Here is a 21,091-nt window from a genome sequence, read left to right on the forward strand (position 1 = left end):
CACAACCACAACTATCACATGACCACCTCCTTTTACCTGCAATCACAAACTACTCATAAAAGATTAAAGAAACAAAATGACCGCGTGTCAATAAACTGTCTTCAAATCCTAAAGTGATAACAATAATATGCACTCTGGGTTCTAATACCCCAATTTCAGCGCCTCTTAGCTATTTGATCTTGAGAAAAGTTTCTTTAATTCTTCATAGCTGTGGTCTCCTCATTTTTGGAATGGAGATAAAATGAACTTCGGAGGTGGCACAGGCTTAAATGAGACAAAGTACAAGGAACACAGTGCTTTCTTTAGTAAGTGCTCAACCTGCATGTGGTAAATCGGAACCTTCCAAAGCATTTTTTTGGGAGGAAAAGAAAAAAGAACAGGAGCAATAGTCAAGATCATTTAATATTTGGCAAACATTCATAAAAACATTTTATGTGTCTGACATTGTGTTAAAAATTAGACATGATTGTGAACAAGATAATTGTATTTAGATTCTAGTAGAAGAGAAAATGGGTCATTTTAACCTAGTATGGAAAGAACAATGAAGGAATAGAGACAGTTTTCAGAGAGCACATTAGCAGATAGGCCCTGGAAGCCTTGATATTAAAAGAAGTACACACAGAACATCTAAAGATTGACCAGGGAAAGGAAAAAAGAGTGCAGCAGAAGGATATTACAAACAAAGGCAAAAACACGTGTAAAAATCTCTATGGAAAACAGGTAGCATTAGGTTGGTGCAAAAGTAATTGCAGTTTTGCAATGTTGCACTTTGCCATTTGAGTATATGTGCTGCCGAAGCGAGCACTGCACTTTGCCATTTGATACTGGAATATATTCTTAAATAAATATGGCTATGTTATACATCATTTTAATGTGCATTTCTCACTTACTTTTTTTTTGCTAATGACTTATTACTTGATGTGTATTTTATATTTATTTTATACTAGGGAAATGATGTCAGACAAAAAGCAAATTTGAGTTATTTTCTTATTTGCATTCAAAATAGGTCATACAGCAGCAGAGATAACTTGCAACATCAACAATGCATTTGGTCCAGGACCTGCTAACGAACGTACAGTGCAGTGGTGGTTCAAGAAGTTTTGCAAAGGAGACAAGAGCCTTGAAGACGAGGAGTGTAGTGGCCAGCCATCAGAAGTTGACAACAACCATTTGAGAACAATCATCAAACTTGATCCTCTTACAACTACATGAGAAGTTGCTGAAGAACTCAACATTAACCACTCCATAGTCATTTGGCATTTGAAGCAAATTGGAAAGATGAAAAAGCTCAATAAACGTGTGCTGCATAAACTGACAGCAAATTTAAAAACTCATCATTTTGAAGTGTTGTCTTCTTCTATTTTACCCAACAAAATAAACCATTTCTTGATCAGATTGTGACGTGCAACAAAAAGTGGATTTTATAAGACAACCAGCGACGACCACCTCACTGGCTGGACTGAGAAGCTCCAAAGCACTTCCCAAAGCCAAACTTGAATGAAACAAAGGTCATGGTCACTGTTTGGTGGTCTGCTGCCTGTCTGACCCACTACAGCTTTCTGAATTCTGGCGAAACATTACATCTGAGAAGTATGCTCTGCAAACTGATGGGAAAACTGCAATGACTACAGCTGGTACTGGTCAACAGAATGGGCCCAATTCTCCACGACAAGGACCGACAGCACATCATACAATCAATGCTTCAAAAGTTGAATGAACTGGGCTATGAAGTTTGCCTCATCTGCCATATTCACGTGACCTCTTGCCAACTATCACTTTTTCAAGCATCTCAACAGCTTTTTGCAGGTAAAATGCTTCCACAACCAGGAGGCAGAAAACACTTTCTAAGAGTTCCTAGAATCCCAAAGCACAGATGTTTACACTACAGGAATAAACAAACTTAGTTCTTGTTGGCAAAAATGTGTTGACTGTAATGGTTCCTATTTTGATTAATAAAGATGTGTTTGAACCTAGTTATAACAATTTAAAATTCATGGTCTGAAACCGCAGTTACATTTGCACCAAGCTAATAATAGGACAGATAAGCAAAAACAAAGAATAACCGTTGTATTCTGCTACAATTCAAAAAAAAGGAAAAGGAGAACCTATAAGCAGGATTTATGCTATGGACCCACGATAAAAGACAAAAAACAAGAAAGAACTTCACTTTTCAGTGAGTGACACCTCCTCACGCCCTGCCAAAAAAAAAAGGAATGTTAAAGATGGCAATTCAACCTAGAATTAGTAGACAGTTTAGTTATAATGTAGACATTCCGAAGGTTAGCATCTGAAGGATGAGCCTTCAAACTCAAGCAGAGTTTCCAAACTGTGTTTAGATAGGACTATGCATGTACAATGGGCTTCCCTGGTGGCTCAGAGGTTAAAGCGTCTGCCCAGAATGCGGGAGACCTGGGTTCGATCCCTGGGTCGGGAAGATCCCCTGGAGGAGGAAATGGCAACCCACTCCAGTATTCTTGCCTGGAGAATCCCATGGATGGAGGAGCCTGGTTGGCTACAGTCCACGGGGTCGCAAAGAGTTGGACACGACTGAGTGACTTCACTTTGACATGCATGTACAATAAGGGATTCACTATACTAAATTTGTAAAAAGCTGATTAAAACAAATTACATTTTGAGTTTACAGTCTGTGTCTCCAAAGTTCAACACTATGTGATGCTAAATAATCATGAACAAAATGGGTGAGGAAAGCGTACTACAAGAAAAAAACCAAATGATTAGTTAAGTCTTAGAAAGTAGAATCTTCTTTCAGATATCAATAATAATGACGACAACAACAACAAAATCTGTACAAACTCTTTCAAATATTTAAACTGTATAGAAAATGTTTATGTTATCTATACATGTTCTCCAATTTGGAATATCATCAAAATGTGTAAAAATTAACTTGTCAATAAAACACTGTATATATATATATATATATTAACATTTGACAAAAAAGATCTTTTTAGGAAATCTAATCTTAGGTATTTAAGTAGCAAATTACAAAATAAAAACATCACAAAAATCTGTATAAAAACTTGATAAAAATCTGTTTAACAACTTGACCTTTTGACTGAAGTTCTAATTCATTAAATTCCCTGGGCAGTCCAATAGTTAGGGTTCAGTGCTTTCACTGAGTCCCTGGTTGGGGAACTAAAATCCTGCACTGTGGGTGGCATGGTCAAAAATCCAAAAAGTTCTAATTCAATTTCTTAAATTTAAATAAAAGGTAAAGTAACAATAGTTTGGAATCTTAAGTTCTAAAAATTACTGGCCATGAAAAAATCTAAAGTCTTGTATAAATCAAATCAGTTAATTATTCTAAACTCTGTACTGAATATACAGTATTCAGTGTATAATAATATAAACAGTGCCTCAGTTTCATCTGTGATATATATAAAAGAGAAAAAATTTGATTAAAAATGGCAGTATGTTCAACTTACTGGACTTCAAGTTTTACTTTAGAATAGTATGTGAAAAAGTAACTAAATGCAATTGTACTCTAACATAAATGTTATTTACAAGTGAAAACTTATAACTCCTTTTTGTTTCCTAGATACCTTGGCTTATTACACAAATTTTAATGGAGTCACTGATGCTTTAAAATAAATGTCTACTTATAAATGATAAGTTAATAACATTCTCTATTCTTATCCCAATTTTCCACATTCCTAATATATTATTTGAAAAGTTTAATGTACCAAATATTTTTGAGTGGAAAACCCTGCCAAGTGGTCCACAGTGAACTGCTTTGCCAGAAACTTAGAATTTATAACTAATACAATAAATCACAGTCATCAGAATATAAACCTGCCCATGTCAGAATTTCTATAAGAAATTTAGCAGTAATTCTGATTTTATGATAATGCTTTCATAGGAAAGTTCACTAAGAAAGCAGCTATTTGCTGAAGCCAGGAGCAACTGAGCTGTCTGTTACACCTTTATTTTCATAAATTGTAAAGTAAAGGAAAGCAAATTGGTAAGGAAAACATTTTCTTCCTATTGACACGGATGAGTTAATTTTTGTAGTGATCTGCAGTCCTGTTAGAAAATTGCGTGTCCCCAAAACAATGACTCTCTGAGAAAGTGGGATGACGCTCACTGACATTTCCTAGCCAAGCGTTCACTAACACAAGAGGAATCCCTTGGTGGTCCACTTGTTAGGACTTTGTGCTTCCAATGCAGGGGGCACAGGTTCAATCTCTGGTCAGGGAACTAAGATCTCACATGCCTTGCGGCACCTCCAAAAAAAAAAAAGAGGATGCATATTCATTGTAAAGCACCTATTCTATACCAGGCACAATGCTGAGTCCTTTTAAAAAAGTGGTATCTCACGTAGCACCATATGCTACCAGAAATGCTGCTTCAGCATAAGGATTATTTTGAGTTCAAGGCAAATGAGAAGCAGCAGATATAAGAATAGCCCTCTAGTTCCCCCTACTGGCCTAATTTTAAAAGATGGCTTCCTGACCCCTCTACCTGCACCCAGAGAAAAGGAGAAGTGACCTCCACAAGAGACTGAGCCAGACCTGCCTTTGAGTGTTTGAGGGTCTCCTGTGGAGGCACAGGTCAGCAGTGTTCTGCTTCGAGGACAGGGCCTCTGGCTGCAGCAGACCTGGGAGGCGCGGTGTATGGCATAAGTCCTCTTGGAGGAGGTCACCATTAGCTTCACTATAGAGCCGCTGAGCAGATGACAAACTAGAGAACAATTATAACAAAGAAGTTCTCGCACTCTTGGAAAAGTTCTGGTGCCCACAACAGATTTCCCAACCTGGGGATCCAGCAAAAGGATTGAGAACCCCCAGGGAACCTGACTTTGAAGGACAGTGGGATTTGATTACAGAACTTCCACAGGACGGGGGAAACACCCTAGGAGGGCACAAACAAAACAGTGTGCACACCAGGACCCAGGAGAAAGGAGCAGTGAGCCCACAAGAGACGGAGTCAGACTCGCAAGTGAGAGTCCAGGAATCTCCGGCCGAGATGTGTGTCAACAGTAGCCGGCCTCGAGGTCAGAGGCACTGACTACAACAGTCCTGAGAGCTGCAGCATGCTGGCGTAAGTCCTTCTGAAGGAGGTCGTCATTACCCCTACCATAGTTTGGCCTCACTGGGAGATGAACTACCCAGGTCAGTAGGTGACCAAGATGCTACTGGAGAAGAGTGGAGAAGTAATTCCAGACAGCATGAAGAGGCTGGGCCAAAATGGAAACAACATCCAGTTGGATGTCTAGTGGTGAAAGTAAAATCTGATGCTATAAAGAACAATAAATACTGCATAGGAATCTGGAATGTTAGGTTCATGAATCAAGGTAAACTGTAAGTGGTCAAATAGGAGATGGTAAGAATGAACACTGACATTTTAGGAATCAGTGAACTAAAACGGACAAGAATGGGTGAATTTACTTCAGATGACCATTATATCTACTACTGTGGGCAAGAATCCCTTAGAAGAAATGGTGTAGCCATCACAGTCAGCAGGAGTCTGAAATACACTACTTGGGTGCAATCTCAAAAATGACGGAATGATCTCTGCTCATTTCCAAGCCAAACCACTCTGTATCACAGGAATTCAAGTTTATGCCCCAACCACTAATGCGGAAGAAGCTGAAGTTGAATGGTTCTATGACAACCTATAAGACCTTCTAGAACTATCACCAAAAAAAGATGTCCTTTTCATCACAGGGGACTGGAATGCAAAAGTAGGAAGTCAAGAGATACCTGGAGTGCAAGTTTGGCCTTGGAGTACAAAATGAAGCAGGGCAAAGGCTAACAGAGTTTTGCCAAGAGAACACACTGGTCATAGCAAACACCCTTTTCCAATAACACAAAGAGATGACTCCACACATGGGTATCACCAGATGGTCAATACCAAAATCAGACTTTTATATTCTTTGCAGTCAAAGATGGAGAGGCTCTATATAGTTAGCAAAAACTAGACTGGGAGCTGACTGTGGCTCAGATCATGAATTCCTTATTGCAAAATTCAACTTAAATTGAAGAAAGTAGGGAAAACTACTAGGCCATAACAGTATGACCTAAATCAAATGCCTTACGATTATACAGTAGAAGTGACAAATAGATTCAAGGGATCAGATCTGACAGAGTGCCTGAGGAACTATGACCAAAGGTTCATAACACTGTACAGGGGGCAGTGATCAAAACCATCCCCAAGAAACAGAAATGCAAAAAAGGCAAAATGGTTGTCTGAGGAGGCCTCACAAATAGCTGAGAAAAAAAAGAGAAGCTAAAGGCAAAGGAGAAAAAGAAAGACATACCCATCTAAATGCAGAGTTCCAGAGAATAGCAAGGAGAGATAAAAAAGCCTTCCTCGGGGACCAATGCAAAGAAATAGAGGAAAACAATAGAACGGGAAAGACTAGAGATCTCTTCAAGAAAACTTCAAGAATATTTAATGCAAAGATGGGTACAATAAAGGACAGGAACAGTATGGCCTAGCAGAAGGTAATAAGAAGAGGTAGCAAGAGTACACAGAAGAACTATACAAAAAAGATCTTAATGACTCAGATAACCATGATAGTGTGATCACTCACCTACACATTCTGGAGGGCCAAATCAAATGGGCCTTAGGAAGCATTACCACGAACAAAGCTAGTGGAATGATGGAATTCCAGCTGAGCTATTTCAAATCCTAAGAGATGATGCTGTTAAAGTGGTGCGCTCAATATAACAGCAAATTTGGAAAATCCAGCAGTGACCACAGTACTGGAAAAGGTCAGTTTTCATTCCAATCCTAAAGAAAGACAGTGTCAAAGAATGTTCAAGCTACCGCACAATTGTACTCATTTCACACACTAGCAAAGTAATGCTCAAAATTCTCCATGCTAGGCTTCAACAGTATATGAACCAAGTATTTCCAGATGTTCAAGCGGGATTTAGAATAAGCAGAGGAATCAGAGATCAAATTGCCAAAATCCGTTGGATCATAAAAAAAAAGCAAGAGAATTCCAGAAAAACAACTATTTCTGCTTCACTGACTTATGCAAAAGCCTTTGACTGTGTGCATCACAAGAAACTGTGGCAAATTCTTAAAGAGATGGGAATACCAGACCATCTCACTTGTCTCCTGTATGCAGGTCAAAAAGCAACTGTTAGAACCAGATATGGAACGATGGACTGGTTCCAAACTGGGAAAGGAGTACTGTATATTGTCACCCTGCTTATTTAACTTATATATATGCAGAGTACATACATCATGCGAAATCCTGAGCTGGATGAAGCAGAAGTTGAATTCAAGATTGCTGGGAAAGTATCAATAACCTCAGATATGCAGAGGACACCACCTTTATGGCAAAAAGTGAAGAGGAACTAAAGATCCTCTTGATGAAGGTGAAAAGGAGAGTAAAAAAGCTGGCTTAAAACTCAACATTGAAAAAACTAAGACCATGGCATCCGGTCCCATTATTTCATGGCAAACAGATGGGGAAACAATGGAAACAGTGACAGACTTTACTTTCTTGGCCTCCAAAATCACAGCAGCCATGAAATTAAAAGACGCCTGCCTGCTGGAAGAAAGGCTATGACAAACCTAGAAAGTGTATTAAAAGCAGAGATATTACTTTGCCAACAAAGATCCATACAGTGAAAGCTATGGTTTTTCCAGTAGTCATGTATGGATGTGACAGTTGGACCATAAAGAAGGTTGAGCACTGAATAACCAATCCTTTTGGACTGTGGTGCTGAAGAAGACTCTTGAGAGTTCCTGGACTGCAAGGAGATCAAACCAGTCCATCCTAAAGGAAATCAACCCTGAATATTCATTGGAAGGACTGGTGCTGAAGCTCCAATAGTTTGGCCACCTGATGCAAAGAACTGACTCATCAGAAAAGACCCTGATGTTGGGAAAGATTGAAGGCAGGAGGAGAAGGGGATGACAGAGGACGAGATGTCTGGGTGGCATCACCGACTCAATGGACCTGAGTTTGAGCAAGCTCCAGGAGATGGTCAAGGACAGGTAAGCCTGGAGTGTCCAGTCCACAGGGTTGTAAAGACTGAGCAACTGAACAACAATAATAACTCTTCTACCAGGAAGGATAGATGTTAATCACCAGAGAAAACTCTAGATTCTTATCAACCTGGAGATGGCATCAGAAGAAAGAATCTACATAACAAATCTTATTAACCAGCCAAATCAACCAAAGGCTTCTCTAGTAGCACAGACAGTAAAGAATCTGCAGGATTCCCAGGAATGCAGGAAACCTAGGTTCGATCCCTGAGTTGGGAAGATCTTCTGGAAAAGGGAATGGCAAATCACTCCAGTATTCTTGCCTAGAGAATTCCATGGACAGACCATGGGGTTGCAAAGAGTTGAACACGTCTGAGTGACTAACACACACACATCAAGCAATAGTTTTTCCATGTATTTGTTTTCCCACAATGTGCCACCCCTAGCAGCTCAAAGTTCTTTTCCTTTGTTTTGTCACTTCTCCACAAAATTATCGTTCTTTGCTAAGATGCTATGTAAGCTCAAGCTCTAACCACCCCTTTTGAGTTATTCATCACTAAATGTTCCAGTGCGTAAGTAACTAAGTAAGTAATAAGTAAGCTTATGTTTTTCTCTTGTTTTCTGTCTTTTGTTAGTCTAATTTAAAAGGCCCCACCCAAGGAACCCAGGATGAGTAGAGGAAAATACTCTTCCTTCCCTGCCCTCCTTACCACAAATCTATGATGTAAGTTGTATCATTATCCCTGTTTTCCATAGACAAAGTAAGAAGTTAAGAGGTCTGCAGACTAAGTAAGTGGCTCACTGAACTCTGCAAAGAGATAGAGGAAAACAATGGAATGAGAAAGACTAGAGATCTCTCCAAGAAAATCAGAGATACCAAGGGAGTATTTCATGCAAAGATAGGCACAATAAAGGACAGAAACTGTATGGACCTAACAGAAGCAGTAGATGTTAAGATGAGGTGGCAAGAATACACAGAAGAATAACTATACAAATAAGATCTTAATGACCCAAATAACCATGATGGTATATGATCACTCACCTAGAGCCAGACATCATAGAGTGTGAAGTCAAGTGGCCCTTAGGAAGTATCACTACGAACAAAGCTAGTGGAAGTGATGGAATTCCAGCTGAGCTGTTGCAAATCTTAAAAGATGATGCTGTTAAAGTGCTACACTCAATATGCCAGCAAATTTGGAAAACTCGGCAGTGGCCACAGGACTGTAAAAGGTCACTTTTCATGCCAATCTCAAAGAAGGGCAATGCCAAAGAATGTTCAAACTACCACACAATGGCACTTAAATCACATGCTAGCAAGTAATGCTCAAAATCCTTCAAGCTAGGCTTCAACAGTACATCAACCGAGAACTGTCAGATGTACAAGCTGAATTTAGAAAAGGTAGAGGAACCAGAGATCAAACTGCCAATATCCACTGGATCATACAGAAAACAAGGAAATTCCAGAAAAAGATCTACTTCTGCTTCATTGACTACGCTAAACTTTTGACTGTGTGGACCACAACAAATTGTGAAAAATTTCTGAAAGGGATGGAAGTACCATACCACTTGCCTCCTGTGAAACCTGTATGCAGGTCAAGAAACAACAGTTAGGACTGAACATGGAACAGTAGACTGGTTCCAAATTGAGAAAGGAGTATGTATATTATTACCCTGTTTATTTAACTTATATGCAGAGTACAGCATGCATAAAGCCTGGCTGGATGAATCACAAGTTGGAATCAAGACTGCCAGGAGAAATATCAATAACCTCACAAATAGATGACACCACCCTTATGGCAGAAAATGAAGAACTAAAGAGCCTCTTGATGAAAGTGAAAGGGGAGAGAGAAAAAGCTGGCTTAAAACTCAACATTCAAAAACTAAAATCATGGCATCTGGTCCCAGCACTTCATAGCAAATAGATGGAGAAACAAAGGAAACAGTGATGACTTTTTTTAGCTTCCAAAATCATTGCAGATGGTGACTGCAGCCCTGAAATTAAGACACTTGCTCTTTGGAGGGCTTCCCTGGTGGCTCAGCTGGTAAAGAATCTGCCTGCAATGCAGGAGACCTGGGTTGGATCCCTGGGTTGGGAAGATCCCCTGGAGAAGGGAATGGCTACTCACTCCAGTATTCTGGCTTCCCTGAAAGCTTAGTTGGTAAAGAATCCACCTGCGGTGCAGAAAACCCCGGTTCAATTCCTGTGTTGGGAAGATCCACTGGCGGAAGGGATAGGCTACCCTCTCCAAGATTCTTGGGTTTCCCTTGTGGCTCAGCTGGGAAAGAATTTACCTGCAATGTGGAAGACCTGGGTTCAATCCCTGGGTTGGTAAGATCCCCTGGAGAGGGGAAAGGCTACCCACTAAAGTATTCTGGCCTAGAGAATTCCATGGACTGTGCATGGGGTCACAAAGAGTCAGACACAACTGAGCAACTTTCACTTTCACTGCGCCTTGGAAGAAAAGCAATGACAAACCTAGACGGCGTATTAAAAAGCAGAGACACTACTTTGCCAACAAAGGTCTGTATAGTCAAAGCTACGGTTTTTCCAGTAGTCATGTATTAATGTGAGAGTTGGACCATAAAGAAGGCTGAGCACGCCAAAGAACTGATGCTTTTGAATTGTGGTGCTGGAGAAGACTCTTGAGAGTCCCTTGAACAGCAAGGAGGTCAAACCAGTCCATCCTAAAGGAAATCAACCCTGAATATTCTTTGGAAGAACTGATACTGAAGCTGAAGCTCCAATACTTTGGTCACCTGAGGCAAAGAACCGATTCACTAGAAAAGACTCTGATGCTGGGAGAGATTGAAGGCAGGAGAAGGGGACGACTGAGGACAAGATGGTTGGATGGCATCACTGACTCAATAGACATGAGTTTGAGCAAGCTCTGAGAGGCTGAAGTCCATGGGGTTGCAAATAGTTGAACATAACTGAGTGACTGAACAATAACAAATTATATCTCAAAATGCAGTTCATGGTCCATCCATATCAGAATTACCCAGAGTTAAAAGTACAGAGCCCTACGGCCCACAGATAAAAAATCTTTGAAGACAGAACCAGTAACCTGCACTTTTAACACACTCTTCAAATAATTCTAATGCTCAAGATAAAGGCCATTAACTACAAAATAGTGGTTGAATAGTTGATTATTTTGGTAATCCTTCTTACAAAAAATAAGGATACAATAAAATTCAGCTAAGAGGTCAACAATTAAAAATATTATAAATAAGCGAGAAAATTAAAAGTATAAGTTGTTTCTTCAGGTTTTTACCAAATACTGCCAACTTACTTCTATAGCCACCAAGGAACCCAACAGGTACATTATAGAAGGAGATAAAATAATTAGTTCAGACAGCTTATTCCGTGTAGTGTTTGTTTTCTTTGACAAAATTTTATATATTTTTAAAATTAATATTTATTGGAGTATAGTTGCTTTACAATGTTGTTAGTTTCTACTGTACAGCAAAGTAAATCAGTTGTATGTATACACATATCTTCTTTTTCCCTATAGTATTTAAAGTAGACTGATCTCCGTGCGCCTCAAGTTACTGCTAACCAATTTTCCGTAGCTCACATAATTTTTCTAACCAAAAGTTTTAAAGGGAAGATCTATGAACAACTATTTTGCAATCTTAAACAGTTCTTTAAGTTGACATATACAATTAATTTTCACCCTAAAAATATGGTAGGTCTTTATATGAACACTTACATACTATGAAGTTGTTAAACTTTATTCAAACATGATGATTTATCTTGGTCCTTCTCCCTCCTATGGGTTTAGTCCCACAATCCTAAAACAACATATTCCTTCTGCTCTCTCCTGGGGAATTCAACTGTTTAAATCAATACTCAGAATGCAGACTTTTGGTTGTTGAAAATTTTCCAACACAGTTCAGTCCAGCAACATGCACTGTGGTTCACTGAACTAAGAAAAAGCCAAAGATGAATAGAATATAAGCCTTGTCCTCAAGAGACTTGTAACTTCTGCTGAGAAATAAAGCCATTTTCAACTGACTTTACAGTAAGGCAAAAAGCATCTTAAATACTTTAATTCAAAAATAAAGTGTGGAGGAATGCAAAAAGAAAAAGTGATTAATTACAACTGCAGAAAAATGGAGAAGGCATGACAAACGGGTTATGGCATTTGAGTTAGGATTGATGAAAAAGTATTTTACCTGTCAAGAACTGAAAGATGGAATGTATTCTTATATGAAGGAATATTAGGAGTGATGGTAGATAGAGTAGTCATGAAAGTTGATGGTACAGTCATGGAATACTGACCAGTGCTCTTCAGTTGAAGCTGAGAACATAAGTGAGGAGAAATGGGTATTGAAAATTAAGAATAATAAACTAAGAGACTTTAGAGTCATATTAAGGAGTTTAAAACTTTGTTCTACAGAATATGATTTCTCAAAGGTTTCAAAGCAGGGAAGTAAGAATGATTTGTTTTTGCTTTTATGCAAACTAAATAAACAAAAACAGAAATGTGTCTTTCATTACTCCTATTATCAAACCACTGTCAGGTCAGATAAGTAAGAAAAACTATTATAATGATGACAGTAGCAAAGAAAGATGCAAGAAATATGGTTGAGTTAAGATTGATAGGATTCAATATGAAGCTTGATAAGAAAAGTCAAAGGTAACTTCAAATTGGATTACTAGAATTATTAGGTTGGTGCAAATGTAATTCCAGTTTTTGCATTGCTGAAATTTGCCATTTGATACTGGAATACATCCTTAAATAAACGTGGTTATGTTACACAGCATTTTAACACACATTTCTCACTTTATATTTTTTGCTAATGACTTACTACTTGATGTGTATTTCATATTTATTTTAGACTAGGGATATGTTCAGAGAAGGCAATGGCACCCCACTCCAGTACTCTTGCCTGGAAAATCCCATGGATGGAGGAGCCTGGTAGGCTGCAATCCATGGGGTCGCACAGAGTCGGACACAACTGAAGTGACTTAGCAGCAGCAGGGATGTGTTAGACAAAAAGCAAATTCAAGCAATTTTGTTATTCCAGTTCAAAATGGGTCCTAAAGCAGTAGAAACAACTCGCAATGTCAACAATCCATTTGGCCCAGGAACTGCTAACAACCATACAGTGCAGTGGTGGTTTAAGAAGTTTTGCAAATGAGACGAGAGCCTTGAAGATGAGGAGCATAGTGGCCGCTGGAAGTTGACAACAACCAATTGACTGTGTGTATTAGTCGCTCAGTCGTGTCCGACTCTTTGTGACTCCATGGAATGGAGCCCACCAGGCTCCTCTGTCTGTGGAATTCTCCAGGCAAGAATACTGGAGTGAGTTGACATTTCCTTCTCCAGGGGATCTTCCCGACCCAGGGATCAAACCCGGGTCTCCTGCATTGCATGAGAGCAAGCATCACACCTGATCCTCTTACAACTACCCAAGACGATGCTGAAGAACTCAATATCGACCACTCTACAGTCATTTGGCATTTGAAGCAAATTGGAAAAGTGAAAAAGCTTGATGAGTGAGTGCCTCATTAACTGACAGCAAATCAAAAATATCGTCATTCTGAAGTTATTGTCTTATGCCACTCAACAAAAATGAACCATTTCTCAATTGGATTGTGATGGGTGACGAACAGTGGATTTTCTACAAAAACTGGCAATGACCAGCTCAGTGGCTGGACTGAGAAGAAGCTCCAAAGCACTTTCCAAAGCCAAACTTGCATCAAAAAAAGATCATGGTCACTGTTTGGTGGTCTGCTGCCCACCTTAAGATAGGAGACAGATGGGTTCCAAGTTGGACATTTACAATCAGCCAGCCTCCTGTCTGCATTTCCTGAGACAAGAGCTATGTGGGATCCAGTTGAGGAATTTACAATCGCCCTCCGAAATGGTAGTAACAACAGAAACAAGGTAAACAGCCAGTCTTTTTCTTTTGTGAACATCTTGAGGAAATATAATTATGGCGAGGAAATAATTATGGCAAGGACAGAGAGGCAAAACCCTTTCTGAGTAAAGGATTGAAGGATCTCCGCTTCCCCCTTTTTAGGATAAGGGAGACACCATACATTTCCACAAAGGCTTCTTGGGGTCAAAAGTCAGAGGATAGTTCCAGGCCATAGTGAGACCTGCTCCTCCCAGAAGTCTGCTTCAAGATTCATCTTGGCTAAAGGGGTGCATGTACACCCCAGAGGAGAGTCCTGATACAAATTATCGGGGGGAGGGGAACAAAGCAAGATGATTGGCCTGAAGGAAGACAAAAACTTCTTACTTTACTCTTTACCTTCTGCCTCCTTGCCTGAATTCGTTTTTAACTAGTTAGGCAAGGACTAGGAAGGGACTTTAGCCTTCACTGCTGGCCCCTGTGGTCCAGTGGTTAGGACTCCCAGTCTGGGAAACTAAGACCTTGCTTCCAGCTATTGCTCGCCGCTGCTTACTGTTAAACTGCCATTTACTGCTGTGCATGTCTGAAATCAGTCTGCTTCACCACAGCATTCTGAATCCTGGTGAAACCATTACACCTGAGAACTATACTCAGCAGATCGATGAGATGCACCTAAAACTGCAGTGCCTGCAGCCAGCATTGGTCAACAGAAAGAGTCTGATTCTTCTCCATAACACCTGACCGACCATCACATAACCAGTAATTCAGAAGTTGAATCAACTGGGCTACTAAGTTTTGCCTCGTCTGCCACATTCATCCGATGTTCAGCCAACTCACTACTACTTCTTCAAGTATCTCAACAACTTCTTTTGCAGTGAAAATGCTTTCACAACCAGCAGGATCCAGAAAATGCTTTCCAAGAGTTCGTCAAATCCTGAAGCAAGGATTTTTATACTAGAGGAATAAACAAGCTTATTTCTCATTGGTAAAAATGAGCTGACTGCAATTTTTACTATTTTGATTAATAAAAATGTGTTTGAGCCTAGTTATAAAGATTTAAGGGCTTCCCTGGTGGCTCAGACAGTAAAGAATCTGCCTTCCATGAAGGAAACCCAGGCTCAGTCCCTGGGTTGGGAAGATCCCCTGGAGAAGGGAATGGCTCCCCACTCCAGTATTCCTGCCTGAACAATTCCATGGACAGAGGGGTCAGGCAGGCTACAGTCCATGGGGTTGCAAAAAGAGCTGGACACAATTTGGCAAAAAAAGCAAAAACTATACTTCAGTTTAAAAAAAGAGAGAAAAAAAAATCATAGGAGGAACAGGATGTTTGCTTTTTTTGACCTATAAATGGACTGAAGTAAGGAAAGGTGTTAGATATGAAATTAAGATGTTAGAATACACATCCAGGAGGCATTTATTAAAATGAATATACAGTTTGATACCTCAAGATCAGTAAACTTCACTAGGTATCACCTGCAAAGACATGAAGCAAAAGAAATGGCTGTAATGAAGCAAAAGTATGCATGCCAGTTAAGAATAGAATAGAGCTAAAGGTTGATCCATGAGAAATAACTTAAAGCTACAATGTTTCAAAATCAAGGGAGAAGAGAATTTCAAGAAAACTGTCAATAGTGCTAAAATGCTGCAGAGATATTAGTAGGTACAATAAGCCTAGGAGAAAGTCACTCAGTTTAGAAATCAGGTCATTATTTCAGATGAAACAATGCATAAATTCAAGATAAAATATTTTTTAACAAGGCAAAGGTCACGTACTTTTAGATGCCATTAAAAATCCAAAAATCTTCCCAACTGATAAAAAAATTAAAAGGTCATTTTCAAATTAAAATGGAGCCATATAATGGGATAACATTTTTAATATTTTGATAATTATTTTGACTGATTAAATTTACACAAGCCTGTAATCTTTGACATGGTGCTTTGAAAAACAAGCAATAAGCAGTATTTGCATTTGCAAAGTGTGTCAGACTAATTCAACTTGAAGCAACTGACAGAGACTCTCTCCTTGACTAAAATTTAGTCCCACTCCTTTGAGCCCTCTTTTCTACTAGGCCCAGAAGTTGACCCCTTATTCTGTCTTTGGCCTGCCCAGCTGAATCTTAGCAAAGAACCCTGCTGCATCATCCCCCACCCTTGATACCTGATCAAGGTATACCATATATTTAACAAATAAGTCTTTGGCCCGCTTTCGGTAAGAATTGCCCCACCCTTCATGATTTCTCGTAGCAATTTTCCTTCCACTGATCACCTCACCATGTTCCTTGGCTGTAAGTTGCTTTCCTGTAACATTTGGAGGTAAGACCAATCTCTCTCCACTACTGCAATATGCTACTGCAAAAGTCTTGAATCAAGTTTTGTTTATGGGACTTCACTAGTGGTAGAGGGGATAAGAATTCGCCTGCCAATCCAGGGGACACGGGTTCCATCCCTGGTTTGGGAAGATTCCACATGCTGAGCAACTGAGACCGTGCGCTACAACTCCTGGAGCCTGAGCGCCCGAGAGCCCACATCCGCAACTAGAGAAAGCCTGAGCACGGCAACAAAGACGCAGAGCAACCAAACATAAATAATTTTTTTTAAAGTCTTGTTTACCATTTCATTAAGTATCAGGACAATTTTTTCTATAATGTGAGTCATTCAAGGAAAGTAATCACACTCTTAGCCAATAATAGAAAAATGATTTAGCATACAGTTACAAATGAAAGCAAGAGTTCAGCAGAACATCCATATGACTGACAATGATAGAGCTTAAAGTATAAAAAGATTTCCTAATTTTTTATACGGAATGATTTTTTAAAAAAGGCTTTCCTCTCAAAATAAAGACGGTAGTGCTGAAAAAGTAGGAGCATCAAATTAATTGCCTATTCATGCCAGAATTTATGTGTCAGAATTTTTGGTAACAATGGAATAAAAATGAGAGGGAAAGCAGTTGGTGAATAACTAGTAGCCAACTCATAAATTACAAGAAAAAATAAATACAAACAGTGCTTGATAACCAAGATCCTCTACTAGGTCAACAAATACTTATTTAAGGCTTGACACTGAGAGTGAATAAAAGAATAATACAGACTTTCTATGATTTAAGAGAAAACATGTACAAATAAATAAAATGTTATAAATAATTAAAATACAAAGATGAAAGTGGTAAGTTCATCCAAGAAGAGTACAAAAGAAAGTGTTACGAGAGTTAAGAGGAAGGAGAGATGATTTCTCACAGGAAGGCAAGAAAACATTTCATGGAAAGCAAGCAGCATGTGACTTAATCTTCAAAGATGACTAGGGTTTACAGGAAGGGAAAAAGGGAAAGGCATTCCTTCTAGTGTTAAGAAGTAGCATAAGCAAAAGCCCAGAGTACATCCATTTCTGTAACCACAGAAAAGAACAGTAGAAGTTAACACTTAGGCCTGTGCTGTGGTGGACTAAAGAGCATCCCTCAGAAGTTCATTATCACCTGGAATCACAGAATGTGACCGCAGTTGGAAATAGGGTCTTTGCAGATGTAATGAATTAGGGCTCTAGAGTTAAAATCATCCTAAATTTAGACTGGGCCCTAAATCCAATGAATGGTGTCTTTGAAAGAAGGGGAGAGGACACAGACACACACATACACACAGAAGGCTGTATGAAAACAGAGGCAGAAACTAGAATTATGCTGCCACAAGTGAAGCAAAGCCTGGGTTCACAAGAAGCTGGGAGAGGCAAGGAAAGAAGCTTCCCTGGGATCTTCAGAGGGAACATAGCTCTATTAACACTTTGATTTCAGCTTCCAGAACTGTGAGAGAGTAGATTTCTGTTTTTTCAGTTTATGGATTGTGTCAATTTGCTACAGCAGCCCTAGGGAACTAATACAGCTTGGTTAAGAACAGTTAGTAGAGGGCTGCTGTGAAATAAGTGATATTGATCCCAGTTCTTGCTAATATTTTCTTTGAGGAAATTTCTTTAATTTCCTGAGTGACAGGAATGTCTGATGCAGAGCTCCTAAATCCCTCAGAATTTTCTGGGTGACGGGAACCTTTTTCTGATGCCTGAAGTTAACTCTCGGTAGGTTCCTGGAAAGGGGCTGGTCACTAGAAAGACCAAGCCATACACTCTAAACTTGGAACTTTCAACCCCATTCCCCCCCATTTTCTGGAAAGAAGAAAAGATTTAGAAACACAGTTAATAACTGATAATGCTTATGTAACAAAGCCTGCACAAAAATCCCAAAGCACAGAGTCTGGAGAGCGTCTAGACACATTGACATGCCAAGAGGGGAGCAACACAGCTCCATGTGGACAGAAGCGCCCGTGTTTGGGACCCTTCCAGATTCCGCCCTATGTATCTGTTCACCCAGCTATTCATCTGTATCCTTTAATGCAGCTTTTATTATATATTAAATCAGTACAGGTAAATGTCTCCTGAAGTTCTAGTAAATTACCAAACCCAAGGAAAGGGTCATGGGAAGTCTCATTTATAGGTGGTCAGTCAGAAGCACAGGTCACAGTCTGGACTTGGCATCTGAAGTGGGGAGGGCACAGGGGCAGTCTTTTGGGACTGAGACCTAACCTGTGGGGTGGGTCTGTGCTAACCCCAGGCAGGCAGTGTCAGAACTGCACTAAAGTGTAGGACACCCACCTGGTGTCCACAGAGCACTGGAGAACTGCTTGGTGTGGGGGGAAAAAACTCACACACTTGGAGTACAAAAGTATTCAGTGAGTAAAGAAAAAAAGTTTATTTTTTTCAGTTATGTACTCAAGCCTCCAGCATTCCATGTTATTACACTTTGGAAGAAAAAAAAAGCCACACTGATAATAGGCATATTCTCATATTACCAGGCAATTGTATTAAAAAGTGAACAGAGCACAATAAAATGCCATTACTTACAATGTGTGACTCCAGCCAGAGTTTGGTAGAAAGTGGGAGTATCACTATCATCAGTGAGGGTCACATATACACCTCCAGACAGTAGCCAACGAGAGAAGGTAAAAGCATCTTTGTTTAGAAGAAGCCAATTTCTAAACTTTTCATAGTTTACCTTTTCACCCTAAAATTAAAACAAGAAAACACAGGCTTAGTTAAACTTTAAGGTACCTCTTACTTGGAACTTACACAATTTTAAATTTGCATTTAATTGACGTTTACTCCCTTCTACTATCTATAAAAGAATAATCTACATACCATTATAAGTTATATATGTATTTGGAAAAAGAAACTGTTTTCAAATATAACTATTTCAGAACTTTTATTTGCATAAAACCTATATGCTAACTGCAAATTATTTTATCAATTCATTAAAGCAGAGAATTTCTACTAAGTCACATTTTATTTCCTAAGGTACATCTTGCAATCAGTAAACTGCATTTCTTTCAATACTTAATAAAAGCAATTTCATTTGCTTTATCCTGCTTCTTCAATGCTTCCATTGGTTAGAATTAGCACGTTTTAATCAATGTGTATGGAATACAAATAATCTTTTAAATTTCATTGGTGAATTAAAAACTATCCAGGAGTCCCCTTCCAAAAGTCATCACTGAAAACATACATTCACAAGTCAACTAGAATACAAAAAAGAAGCAAGGAGGTTTCTATTTCTTTGCTTTCTTTCCAAGTACTTGTCTTGCTAAATCTGTGGAGAAAAAAAGTGTCCAGGCTGAGAAAAAACATCATATGGCTGTGCAACTCAATCTCTTTGACTGGAAGACAAGAGTAAGGAACAGATATCTCTATGAGAAAAAGGCAGAAGCAACCCACATAGAAATACAATGAAGAACGACACTCAAGAACCTAGTAGCTATAATCCTGATGGAGCTATTAAGTGATACAAATAACTTATAACCTAAAAGAGTTATGGTAGAAATAATTTCTATATTGTTAGTAGCATGCACCCCACTCCAGTACTCTTGTCTGGAATATCCCATGGACGGAGGAGCCTGGTAGGTGGCAGTCCATGGGGTCGCTAAGAGTCGGACACGACTGAGCGACTTCACTTTCACTTTTCACTTTCATGCACTGGAGAAGGAAATGGCAACCCACTCCAGTGTTCTTGCCTGGAGAATCCCAGGGACGGGGAGCCTGTGGGCTGCTGTCTATGGGGTCGCACAGAGTCAGACATGACTGAAGCGACTTAGCAGCAGCAGCAGTAGCATCCTATTAAGTACAGTAATATGCTTAGCTTCATGGTTTCAGAATATTTAACAGTACAATCCGAGCAATCAAGACAACATTGGAGGGACTTCCCTGGTGGTCCAGCGGTTAAGAAAACACCTGCCAATGCAGGGGACACAGGTTGGATCCCTGGTTATCGAACTAAGATCCCACATGCCAAGGAGCAACTAAGCCCATGGGCCACAATCACTGAGTCTGTGTGCGGCAACTACTGAAGCCCGTGCGCCTAGAATCTGTGTTCCACAACAGAGAAACTGATGCATCACAACAAAGAAGAGCCCTCACTGGTTGCAATTAGAGAAAGTCCACACACAGCAACGAATACCCAGCACAGCCAAATAAATAAATAAGACAACACTGGAAGTCTTAGTTTTCTAAACGGAGGAATATGGCACTCAGACTTGCTGCAGGGACACGAGGACATTGCTGCATGTTTAGAGGATCAGACCCATTTTCTTTCTCTACCCACATTTGGTCTACAAAGAGGGTTTACAGCATAAATTCCAAAAGCTGATGCCCATTTTTACACGTTAACATCTCTGACATTGGGATAAGTCTTAGAATCAATAATACCCTTTAATTGTAACTGGTAGTTTTTTTTGTTCTTTATAGTAATACATAAAAGCACATCTTATTAATCAAAAGCATCTTATATTCAGTGAACATGGTAGTTTTAATGGTTTTATGAAGCTAAGATGCTATTATAAGATGCACCTTCATGTACCACTAAGGAAAAAACTGCCCATTATAATAGGTACTTCTAACAACTTCACATATAGTTAATATTTAATGAGTATTTACAATGCCCTAAACACAATTCGAAGTATTTTTATACTCATTTAATCCTCAAGCAACCCTCAAGCAATAACAGGAGATACTATTATCCCCATTTTACACATGGGAAAACGGAAGCTCTGAAAGCTGTATGTTCAAGGTTATACAGTGGCAGAGAGAGAACTGAACCCAAGCAGTCGAGGCTCCAAAGTCTCTGTGCTTGAATTACACACTATATATGCTGCCTGGCAACTTAGTGAAATACAAAGTGACCTCTCAAATCTGCTTGCCCATTAGGATCACTCCATATAACCTACGTTATAAG

General features: G+C 39.4%; 1 protein-coding gene across 3 annotated transcripts in view; it reads right to left on the reverse strand.

Moving 5' to 3' along the window:
* Nucleotides 1-21,091, reverse strand: part of USP32 (ubiquitin specific peptidase 32) — a 205,480-nt gene that overhangs the window by 68,912 nt on the left and 115,477 nt on the right. For all 3 annotated transcript variants that reach the window (XM_043481830.1, XM_043481820.1, XM_043481811.1), the window contains exon 5: nt 18,712-18,871. In XM_043481830.1, coding sequence (XP_043337765.1) covers nt 18,712-18,871 — 160 coding nt within the window. The remainder of the gene's footprint in view (nt 1-18,711; nt 18,872-21,091) is intronic.

The sequence above is a fragment of the Cervus canadensis genome, chromosome 1 (genome assembly GCF_019320065.1).
Source record: "Cervus canadensis isolate Bull #8, Minnesota chromosome 1, ASM1932006v1, whole genome shotgun sequence".
NCBI classification, from domain to species: domain Eukaryota; kingdom Metazoa; phylum Chordata; class Mammalia; order Artiodactyla; family Cervidae; genus Cervus; species Cervus canadensis.